Below are 12,025 nucleotides of genomic sequence, written 5' to 3'. Positions count from 1 at the left end.
GGGAGGATGAGGCTCACCCCTACTCAACGTCGTCACCTCCAGAGGCTCTGCATATACTGTGGCCAGGACGGCCATCTGGTAGCCCACTGTCCTGCTTTGCCAAAAGAGCGGGCTCTTCAGCCACAGGAGGAGCGCTGGTGAGCCATTCATCTGTTGTTTCGTCTCCTCCCCGCATTCTACTTAAAGGTACTGTCTCGTGGTCACAAGTGTCTCTGCCTCTTCTAGTCCTAGTAGACTCCGGTGCGGATGATAATTTCATTGACTCACTACACAGTCTAAGCTACCCTCTGAGCCCCTTCCTGAACCCAAGGATGTGTTTGCACTCGATGGGAGGCTTCTTGCCCGTGTCACTCACCGTACTGTCCCAGTGTCACTACTACTTTCTGGTAACCATCACGAGACTATATCACTCTACATTATTCCATCACCTATTTCTCCGCTAGTGCTAGGTCTCCCTTGGCTTAAACTTCACAATCCACACATAGACTGGTCTACCTCCTCTATTACCAATTGAAGCCTGTTCTGTCATTCTCACTGTTTACATCCCTCAAACTAACGGCCAGACAGAACGGGCCAATCAGGACCTGAGGGCGGCCCTTCGTTGTGTTACCTCTCGTCACCCGGCTTCCTGGTACACCCACCTCCCCTGGGTAGAATATGCCCACAACTCCCTGGTCTGCTCCGCCACAGGTATGTCCCCGTTCATGGCCTCTAATCGTTTTCAACCCCCACTCTTCCCAGCCCAGGAGACAGACGTGGCAGTCCCCTCTGTTCAGGGGCATCTCCAGCGTGCCCGTCGAGTCTGGCGTGAAGCCCAGGCAGCTCTCACCCGCACCGCTGCTCGCAACCAGAGAGTGGCAGACCGCCATCGCACCCCAGCCCCGGATTACCAGCCCGGCCAAAGGGTCTGGCTATCCTCCCATGACCTACCACTCCAAACTGAATCCCGGAAGCTGACACCCAGGTATATTGGCCCATATGAAATTGAACGCATTATTAATCCCTGTGTGGGGAAGCTTAAGCTTCCCCCCTCTTTGAATGTCCACCCTGCTTTCCATGTGTCACTCCTCAAACCAGTTTCCACTAGCCCTCTAAGCCCTCCAGCTGAGCCCCCTCCACCCACCCGGATCATTGACAATCACCCTGCATTTACTGTCAGGCAGTTATTGGATGTACGTCGGCGAGGCCGGGGCTTCCAGTACTTGGTGGATTGGGAGGGGTATGGTCCGGAGGAGCGATCATGGATTTCTCGCTCCCTCATCTTGGACCCTGTAATCCTCAGAGACTTTTCTGCTCAGTACCCGGACAAGCCTGGTAGGCTGCCAGGAGGCGTCCCTTGAGGGGGGGGGGTACTGTGATGATTCTGTGTTTATTTTGGTTTGGTTGTATTTCTGTGTTCTCTCTCCCCCTCCCCTTTCTGTTCTTCCCCTGCAGGTCGTGTGTGTGGCAGGGGGTGTGGCTGGTTTCCCCGATGCAGCAGACAAGGCACACCTGCTCTCACTCATTCATCAACCTCTCCATAAAAGCCTGGTCTTGACTCCACTACGCTGCCAGATAATTCCGTCTTGGTCGGTAGTGCGTTTGCTTGTTATCTCTCTGTGCTCTTTTGTTTAAGGTGACTAACCTGTGTGTTTTCCTCCGTGTTGCCCAGACCTCCTGTGTGCCTTGCTGCTCGCCAGCGTTTTGTTTTCCGTGCAGTGTTTTTCCCTTTCCTGGTGTTCTGTGTCCGTGCCATCCCGTGGAGTGTTCCAGCTAGCCAGCTGCCTGCCTCCACAGCCTGCTTTTCTCTGCCTTGTTGAAAAATAAACTCTGCCTTCATTCCGATCTGGTATTCCAGTCTCTGCTTTGGGGTCCAACTAAAATCAGTACCTTAACAGTTCAGTTACTTTTCTTGCTATTAGAAGTTCTATACTCAAATTGAAATGTTTTTGAAGGTCAAATGAACGTACAGGGCAAAAAATAAAATGCTGGTATTAAAAAATACAAAAATGTGTGCGAGGCGGACCAGTGCTCAGAGCAGCATTGAAATGAATGTGAGAAATGGAGGCTGGAGATTAAAACATGGGTTAAATCCAACGGAAAACAGCTGATACAAGGAGACAGTGTGGGGGAGGAGAGATGTTTAGATGAGGAAACACATTAGGAGTGTGTGCGTTTACAGCCTCCAGCTTTTCAACGAGGTCACTGAGCATGGTGCGTCACATGAAGACACAAGAACTGCCCTCCACCATGGAACTGAGTCAGAGTTAATTGGTGCTGACCTGTGACTGACTGAGACACTGACATGTGCATGAGACATTTGGTCCTGTCTGTGTTGCTCATTAAGATAATGTGCAAAAGACTAGAACATTTGTAAACTGGATCCCAGATCTCCTGGTGTGCACAGTCAAACCCAAATGGATCCATGAGCCATTTAACCATGTATAGAGTCACGCTAGGAGGATGGATGGAAGATATTTATTATATATATATTTATAAATGATTCATCCACTTCAACGTCAACAAAGCAGCCAAAGTCTTCACCAGGAACACACATTTCTCACAGATACATCACCACCAAATGTAAGGGACTTTTAGGAGTGGTGCATGGCCGCATGGTCTCAAACAAATGGTTTTGGATACACTCAGATGTTAGAGAACCTCCCTTTAAAACTCCCCCCCTGTGCACAGACAGGTGAATCCCTCCTCCAACCCTGACCTCACAGCATGGGCCTTGATTTTGATTGGGATTCTTCAACCTATATGATTAGTACAAAGACATGAATTGATGGTATTCTCATATCCTCTCTTGCTTTGTGCTTTGCTAAGGAAGCCCAACTCTGCCTTTAGACAGCGGCGCATGGATCAGAACCTGGGCTGCAAAACAAAGACACACAGCAAAATGAAGAGAGCAGCAACAATGTTCACATATTAGGTTGAATCATACATGCACAGAGTGGAGGCGCACTCAAACACACCTGCCTTCAATCAGCACCTTAACACACACACGCACACACACTCGCACACACACACACAAATAATCTGGGTAAAATGGGTTGTAACACACCAACATAATTAATAGATGCAGTAATTGCTTTGTGTGAGTGAACCAGACAAAACCGACGTTAGCTCGTTTTAGACTGAAAAGGTAATGTATGGTCCAATGCATTTTATTAATAATAATGATGTTAACATCTGTGAAATGACATTCAGGAAAACATCACAATTTAAATCAAACTACCAAATATTTAGCTAATAACATTTACCTAAATGACAAAATAAACTTGATTATGTTATGCTTCCCAGAATATTTTCTTTCTAATTCAAAACACAAAACGTACAAGACTCAATTTGGTCCATGTATACACATATATTAACAATAAAAGATTCATACCTACATTTACAAAGATTTGTCTGGTGTGATTAGTATAAATATTTACAACTTAAAACTGTCATTTTTCATTTTGTCCTTTTCCTATAAGCTGATTACATCACTGAACTTTTATTAGAAATGATTATCATTAAATGCTGCAACTTAATTTAGTGAATCACTACATGGAAAATAGTTAAGTTTCTAAAATGCAGGAAGCTCATTATACACAAACTTAGCACTGGATTTATGAATAGCAGGTGCAAACCAATCTTGAGCCTTGTAGCCAATATTGATGAAACAGAGATTGCGCTCTCTGTAATGAAATGTGCAGCTTTTCAAATTGCAGCAGTTTTAGTTTCTAGTTTTTAGTTTCATAAATAAATAATATATTCAGTATTTGACACCAGGTGGTTGGTGATGTGAAGTTTTGAAACAGCATGTAGATCTTCATGTGTCTACTACTGTCCAAGTGATACCTTTTACATATCTTTCCCAAGGGGTCAAGGATGTGTTTAGGGGAGACTTGGACTCAAATACTGGCTGTAGGACTGGGTGTGACACCGGATTTAAAGTAGCTCGCTGTCTTAAACTGGACTAAAAGTTAAAAGCCTGCTCCTGACCTCTACTGGACGAAATGAGCATTACACATCATGAATAAATACATAAATCATTTTATAATATGCTCAATGAATAGATTCATAATAATTTCGGTGTCACTCAGGGCTGATATCATTCCTATTTGCTCAGCAAATGCCCTCAATCACATGTAAAAAGGCATATGAATTGGCATTTGCCTCCATTTGTTCAGCTACAGCAAACATTTCTACTATTGTAGCACGCAATCCGATCCATGGGCGCCTTCTTCTTCTTCTTCTTCTTCTTCTTCTTCTTCTTCTTCTTCAATTTGATTGGTGGTTAGCAACCAGATGTGCGCTGCCATCTTGAATTTGGTAAAAGCAGTACATTCAAGTTCAACAACCAATCCGAAGCTTTAACCCGCCCCCCGGACTTTTGATGACTGAAGTTGACAGTTTAATTATCTTCTGTCCAGCAAGTAATGCTATGGATAAATAAAAGTATAAATAAGTAAATAAAAAGTATCAGTAAATAATAAAAAAAAGAAAATTGGAAATATCTAAATAAATAAATACACATTTCGGCATTTATTTAGGCATTTAATTATATAATTTTGTATATATTTATGTATTTATATAATTATTTATGTATTTATATTTTTTGTTTGGGCCCTTAAAACCCTCCATACCCTTGGCTCTTCTCTCCTCATGAATCTTTCAGAGAATTATAGCAACTCTCATTTTTCAAACACGATGAAGCTTTCACTCCAGAGGAAACAAGAATGCAGGGTTTTTACTGTTAATGGTGCATTTCTATATTCTTGAATCAGGAGAGCGCCTGTTGTTGTTGGTACCTGCCCCACCCTGACTCCCCCTCTCTCTCCCTCCCTCCCTCTTTCTGTGGACGGTCTGTAACCGAAGCAGTTCCTCAAAAGGAGAAAGAAAACCCTGCCACTTCTGATCAGACAAATCGAACAGCAGAGGAGTTGAGGCATAACTTTCACCACAACGTGGATTCAGCTTCAGAACTTCATTAAGCAGAGTAGGTTGTGTTCACATGCAGACATGCAGACTGGAAAGCTAAACTTATCAGTCTCATTGATTGTCCTGTGGCTTGTGATTTCAGGAGCTTTGGCAGAGGCAGCGGACAACATGGAGGTAAAAGAAGCAGCCTCAGTGGTGAGAGATGAATGGCAAAGGATTGAAGATGCATATTTAGCAGCAAGATTATTAGAATAGTTCACTGTTTAGCTAGTGTCCCTCACCAGAAAACTATCATTGATCAGGTGCTGCTACTCTGATCTGTATTTGTCTGTATGGTATAATATAAATAAAAAAAAAAAACAGAAGATGATCTTTTATGCTTGGGCACTGGACCATAAACTTTTATTGACTGTGATGGCAGCAATAGTTGTTAGTAAGTTGTTAGTGTTTTTCTTTAAATATGAAAATAGGTAATATGGAAATTCCCTCAAAATGTAAAAAAAAATCCTTTGATGAAACATGATATTATTTTGCAGCAGCAGTTTAATTCAATATATAAGAAATACATTGCAATGTGTAAAGTGTATTATGGTAGCACATTTCAAATTTAAATCCATCCATCCATTATCTATACCACTTATCCATTGAGGGTCAGGCTTTCACAACAACTGTATCTTAGTTGTCGTCAGCTATTCCCAAAAAGAGATCAACTAGTCGATTGATTGCGGGAGACATATTTTAGAGATAGGACGTTTGGTGGTCGGTGATAAGACATTCAGAGAATTGTCCAATTGTCGTCTGCCTTCCTTGTCCACTCTGTTGGCGCTTCTTGCCAACTTTGCTGCTGCTAGCGTGCATAGCGTTGATATAGTTGTTGTACTAGGGCAGCCTTGTTTATAGCAGTTGACACTTTTATCTGCTCTGGTAAAATATTTCCCCATTGATGATCATAGTCGCGCATCTGAATTTGGTCAAACTGCTGCTTTAGCGCCCACATTGCAGTGTTTAGACAGTTTAGACAGATAGTTGACGAGTTGAGTAGTTCTATTCGAGACTTATTCGAGGGTTGCAGGGGGGCTGGAGTCCCAAATTTAAATTCAACTTTGAAATTGAAATTAGACTAATGAACAATCTCAGTTTCCATTCAGTGTGCTGTCTAAATGAGTTGATTTTTTTCCCCACAGAAACCCATCGATCAGTCCCCCTCTCTGTGTGCCGGTGAGCAGGACTATGTTGACAGGAGGAAAAGGATCGTTCTGGAGTCACTCAACAGCCATAAAGGGTATAATGAGGGAAAATAGCATGAACATCCCAACAACCACTGAAAATTCTAAATACAGCAATCCTTTCACTTCCACATCTCATTTGATATGGAAGGATGTTTGCATTGCAATATTAAACATTCTGGGATCATATCTGAAGGAATTTAGAGTTTAAATAGCACTAAGAAACCCAGACGCCAACAGTAACCTCATAAATATCCCAAACAATGAAGTTTACTTAATGAATAAATAATGTCGTTCTCTACAGTATTCTGCAATTAGCTTAGCCGCTGTCAGATTTACTATCTCTCCAACCAGGACTGGGTTCCCCACATCGCTCTGCTGCCATCAGGTGGGGGTCAGAGGGCAGCCGTGGGTCTGATGGGTTCCCTCTCTCAAATGGAAAAGGATGGTCTGCTGGACCCTCTGCTTTACATGGGAGCAGTCTCTGGGTCAACGTGGTAACAATCACAGTTTCACACATATAATCACGTTTGTGTAACGAGAGCTGAACAGCTGCTGATGCATGATGGGACATGTCAAGGTGATGATGGGATATAATTGGCATATTATGATATTTATATGGGGCTGGAAGAGTTACTAAAAAAATACCTAATTACAGAAGATAACTACCAAAAACAAACCATTTTATACTCAATAATGATTTCATTGGATGTGTTAACCTGTCTGTCTTCCTCTGATAGGTCCATGTCCACCCTGTACAGTGACCCGCAGTGGAGCGGCAACATGGACAGAGCAGTGTCCACGATGACAGGTCCTGGGGTCGAGGTGGAGCAGGCTCTGGCCTGGTTGGACAAGAGGTCAAAGGAGGAGCTTTTCTCTCTGTCTGATATCTGGGGGGTGTTAACCTCTGTTGGGATCATGAAACAGGTACCAGTCCATACACACACACACACACACGCACTTTTACTTCCTGTTTGGTAACACACCCTGTTACAATGATTGTACACACAGTCCTTTAGAGAAATATCTTGTTTTTCATCAGATGGACTTGCGGCATCTTTCCGACGAGGCCAGCAGGAATGCCACAAACCCTTACCCCATCTACAGCGCCATAGAGAAGGGCTGCCTTTTAGATGGGCCTATAGAAGGTATATACATGCATATGCTGCGGCTTGGGAGAAAGAGCGGGTTGTCCACTAACCCAGAAGGTCTGAGATTGGATCCCAGTCTTCCTCATTCTGCATGCTGACGTGTCCTTGGGCAAGACACTGAACCCCAAATCGCCCCTGACACCCAGTACTGTGTGAGTGATGTGTGATAGAGAGAGTGCTGCACAGAGATGCAGTGTATGAATGTCTGTGTGAATACGTGAATGGTAAAACTGAACCGTAAAGCATTTTGAGTGGAAAAGAAAAGTGCTTTATAAATACTGACCATTTCCAGAGCTTTTCTATGCACATGTCACCGCAGGGTCTAAGTGAATCACCGACTGAATAACAGCAAGTGTGAAATTCACTCTCTGTTTCGTAGGGAAATGGTTTGAGGTGAGTCCTCATGAGGCTGGATTCACAGAGCTGGGTGTCTTTGTTGAAACGTCTCTCCTGGGCAGTAAGTTTCAGAGCGGAGAGCTGCAGGAGCAGAAGACAGAGATGGACATGATCGAGCTACAAGGTGTGTGTTTGCATGTGAGAATGGTAACAGCAGGATGGATCTGCAATCAGTAATTTACAGCTCAGCAGCAGCTTTTATTTTGAGGTGAAAAAAAAAGTGTTTACTGGATGCATGAGCAGGCAACTCTTTGCCATCATGTTATCCTTATCCACTTTATAACGTGACACTGATGTTACTTTTGTGTTTTCAGTTTGTTTTGCTGCCCCTAAGAGGCAATTCATCTCATGATAATAATAATATTGATGATATATTTAAAATATGACAAAATCATACATTTGAAAGAAGGGGAAAAATTGAGTAAAGTATTTATTAAAATACCAAAATATACCTTGAGTTAAAAAAAACTACTGGAAGTAGAGTTAATGAACTCAATGAAGTTAATAAATAAATAATTATAATACAATCTTGGAAATGTTCCTTCAAATTATCTCTGTGTAACAATAAATATTTATGACTGTATACCAATATCGCAGTTTTAAGAGAAATCATATTCAGTTTGACGCATAAAGGCTGCAACAGATTTGATTGACAGTGACCCAATCATTGTTAAATATTTGATTCTCTAAATAAGCCTCGCCCTCTGAATACCAATGAGAAGAGCACAGAGAAAAGCAGAAATAAAGAAATTCTCTCGTGAAGCAACTCAAACTGAAACTTTGGCAGAATAATGTGTGTTCATGTAGGATCTCATCACCCACGGTGCAACAAGTGCATTTTTGCATTGATGGATTGGCATGAGTGTTGGTCATGCATGCCTATGAGTCGTCATTTTCAAACTTGTGTGTGTTGAAATTGTGCAGGTGTTCTGGGTTCTGCGATGGCTGTTACCGAGGTTAACAGAGAGCTCATCCTTCCCTGGTTGAATGGTAATCACAATCACATTTCTATACCCACGCAGGAAAACAAGAAGTCATAGTATCGTGCTCCACTATAACATGTGTGAGTTGAATGTCTTACACGCTTGTTCTCTCCCTGTGTGTGTGTTTGTGTGTGTGTTTGGCTCAATGCAATCATGACATATAGACAGAGATGCTGACGAGTACTTGCGTGTATACAACACCCTTGACAAACTGGTGGCCCTGATCAGAAGTTCCACAAAGGATCCTACCACTCTTTCTGAGCTGAACACGCTGCAGAAAATACTAGAAGGTGATGGTCCTGCTCAGATGACTTAGTTTTACTCTTTAAATCCAGTTGTTTTGGCATCTGTAAGCTCATTTGTTAAACTGCATTGACAGCCAAAGAGGAATGTTGTCAAAGTCGGATTTTTCTTGTCAGTTATGTGTTTTTTGCCTGTGATCATGTGTGATGCAATAAAGACTGCAGAGTGCCCATTACATTCTCTGTTTTCCAGACAAGGTAAATTGTATTCTTCCTGCATTGTGAGTCAAAGAATATGGAGGAAAGAAAAAAGATTTTTCATCATTTGAGTCAGGAGCTCCTGGCGGTAGTAGACACCTGGAGCCAAAGATTGGGGAATGGTCAGTGTGAAAGTATTGTAGATATACTAACTTTATTTACTTGATTGAAATGAGATGTTAATGCATCTATTTGTTCTCAATGTGTTTCTCCCAGCCTCTGTAATCCCTAAGCAAGTCCTTCCCCTGATTATGAAGTGGGAGTGGGGAACAACCAGGAACTTCCTCTACCAACACAAAGGTGAGAAGACAGACCTCATCAGCAACTATAAGAAAGAAGTTAAGTAATGCTTGAGTTCAGTCACTGTCACACCATGGTTTCCATCAGCTGTTTTCTGTGAAAAAGATACAAAACACTGCACAAAACTAGCACAGCACTTAGGAGCGGAGGTTAGTGGACAACGAAACAGAGCTAAAGAGAGTAAATATTGAATTTACATTTGACGACGTGCCCCGAAACGTGACTCCAGCTAAATGCTAATGTTGCTATGTGTCTACTGGAAGTGGAAATAACTGTTACCTCTCTTCCATTATGATCCCTCCCATGGAGGTATAAAACGTTTACTGGTGACCATAGACTGTAAATCAAGAGGAAAACACATCTCCACTTCCGCCCCACTATTCAGAAATGAATCCAAAATATCCGGTATTTCAACCCTGCCATCGTGGTGGTGGATTGTAATCGTGGTGTCAGCTGTTAATGGACTATGATTAGAAAAAGACTGCTTGATATACAATATGCCATACTCACACACATGTAAATATTGTAATTCTGTTGATGTGTTCAGTTACACGCGGCCTCTATAGCACTAATGCAGTCGCATTGTTTTATTTTTGGTTGTTTTTCCTAGTTTCACACTGTTTGCATAGCATCCAATGGGTAATTATAACCAAATTTAGCAGAAGAATTTGCACTCCAACAAACATCAGTGTAACTTCATTAGAACAACCTGAAATCATGATTGAGAAAAATGTATTTGACACGTAGCTTGACTTTTTAGTTTGGTCCATGTCCCATCCACTAACAAGGAGGCGGCAGAGTTTATGACCTATATTACAGCCAGCCATCAGGTGGCAATTGAGATGCTTTGGCTTGACTTTTTGGGAGCAGTTGTGTCGTTCATCTTTATATACAGTCGATGCTAGTTACATAGTTATGAATAAAAAAGTAAAGAAACAAATACAGTAAGTGAACAATGGCATTGATTGTCTTATAATGGTCCAATACAATAAAGACAAAATGGTAAGTAAGTAAATAAATATATAAAAGATTTGCTTTAAATAGTGATTTAATAGTTAAATGATGGTTAAAAAATGATTTTGCTGGTCAGATGCTCCACCTTGCCTTGGCGCCAAAGAAATAATCCACCTGGTCGATGCCGGGCTGCTGATCAATGTTGCCTACCCTCCTTTTCTGGGAGAGAAGAGAGACATTGACCTCATTATTGTACCGGAGTACAGCGCTGGAAACATGTTTGAGGTAATGTAAAGAGTGTGCATGTTTGTGTGTGTGTGTATGTGTGTGTGCCTATACACATCAGCCAGGGGCATTGTTTTAATATCCCAAAAAAATTCTGATTCCAAATGATATCACCTTACACAAATTGTATGTTTAAATAAGTTAAGTTAAATTTAAATGTTAAAAAGTTGACACTTTTGTTGTGCCATAATGCATCAAACGTGATACCATGAAATGGTGTGCCTTTCGGCATTCAATAAATTTGGTTATCAAAATAAAATATTAAATATTAATATTTTATTATTAATATTAAATAATACCTTTAATTGATTAAAGTTACCTCGGGGCACCACCCTTCAAAGGAAGGGAAAAGATAGCCAATTTATTGAATAAGTCTCATAAAAGTACTAACTACAAATTTGGAGTTCTTGACAGTGTAGAGGTTGGCAAAATTCACTTATGCAACATTAATGAAAAACATTTATTAAAGAAAACATTTATTATGAATATAATAAAGTATAAAACACAAATTACTAACGGTCTAATTGCTAAACAAAGATAGGTATGTGTGTATACATGTGTGTGTGTCTGTGTGTCTGTGTGCTTTCAAAATGGTGGCTGGCCAAAGAGATAACACCCGTCCCCCCCTATTGGAATGTTTACGACCTGTAGAGATAATGAGGTGAAGAGTTATGCGTGTGTGCCAAGTTAGAGAAAGTTACTAGATTGGATGCAACGAAAGACTGTGCAGAGTATAACAGACTAACATTACTTTCTCAATAACTTGTACCCAAAATATCACAACACCACAAATCAAACTTATAAACATCACACAGAATCGAATAAACAGTCTTGCTTAGCCTAGTATAATTATTAAGCCCGGTTGTGTTACCAGTCCGTGGAAAGGGGAAAAAGGAAGTTGCTGTGCAGTTTGAAGTTTTGTGTCGTCTTGCTGGTTTCTGTTGAGCTGTGTAGCTCAGTTGCTGGTTGAAGTTTTTCTGCAGGACATCGCATCGCTGCTAGGACGTTGGTAGAGCTTGGAGGGCGAGGAGGTTTCCTTGGTGAGATGAGCTGGAAGCTGCACCTTTGTGCTCCTCTCGAAGAGTTGGATGGGAAGAGAAGATGTGAGCTGGAGAAGAAGCTCGACAGCCTTCCCTCCTGTGGAAGGATCATAGGAAGAGGCAGGAAGAGGCTCGACAGCCTTCTCTCTGTAGAGGGAGTGTAGAAAGAGGGAGAAGAGTTGGATAACAGGCCTTATATTGGCCCGGTGACCTCACAGGTCATGGGGTCCAGAGTGACCAATGGGAGTTGAAACCTGTGTCCCTGGGGGGGGTTTTCAC

The 12,025-nt window shown here is 41.8% G+C and overlaps 2 protein-coding genes and 1 long non-coding RNA gene across 5 annotated transcripts in view; all 3 read left to right on the top strand.

The window, feature by feature from the left end:
- LOC117766916 (cytosolic phospholipase A2 zeta-like) overlaps positions 1-7,941 on the top strand; it is a 62,841-nt gene extending 54,900 nt beyond the window's left edge. For 2 of the 3 annotated variants that reach the window (XM_034594361.1, XM_034594362.1), the window contains 4 exons: positions 6,492-6,634; positions 6,878-7,064; positions 7,180-7,285; positions 7,668-7,932. In XM_034594361.1, coding sequence (XP_034450252.1) covers positions 6,492-6,634; positions 6,878-7,064; positions 7,180-7,285; positions 7,668-7,861 — 630 coding nt within the window. In that variant the 3' untranslated portion in view covers positions 7,862-7,932. Of the gene's footprint in view, positions 1-6,491; positions 6,635-6,877; positions 7,065-7,179; positions 7,286-7,667 lie in introns of all 3 variants that reach the window. The other variant, XM_034594364.1, reaches the window with a different exon arrangement.
- Positions 4,674-6,187, top strand: LOC117766939. The gene is made up of 3 exons (XR_004614787.1): positions 4,674-4,973; positions 5,054-5,106; positions 6,096-6,187. It is a non-coding gene; the product is annotated as an uncharacterized LOC117766939 (long non-coding RNA).
- A 1,259-nt stretch (positions 7,942-9,200) lies between the features above and the next one.
- Positions 9,201-10,715, top strand: LOC117765956 (cytosolic phospholipase A2 gamma-like). Its single transcript, XM_034592606.1, has 3 exons — positions 9,201-9,289; positions 9,384-9,467; positions 10,558-10,715. The coding sequence occupies exons 1-3, from the start codon at positions 9,205-9,207 to the stop codon at positions 10,713-10,715; spliced, it is 327 nt and encodes a 108-aa protein (XP_034448497.1). The 5' UTR covers positions 9,201-9,204.
- Positions 10,716-12,025: the final 1,310 nt, after the last annotated feature.

This window comes from Hippoglossus hippoglossus, chromosome 8 (assembly GCF_009819705.1).
Source record: "Hippoglossus hippoglossus isolate fHipHip1 chromosome 8, fHipHip1.pri, whole genome shotgun sequence".
Lineage (NCBI taxonomy): Eukaryota > Metazoa > Chordata > Actinopteri > Pleuronectiformes > Pleuronectidae > Hippoglossus > Hippoglossus hippoglossus.
This window is presented reverse-complemented; position numbering and strand designations above follow the sequence as displayed.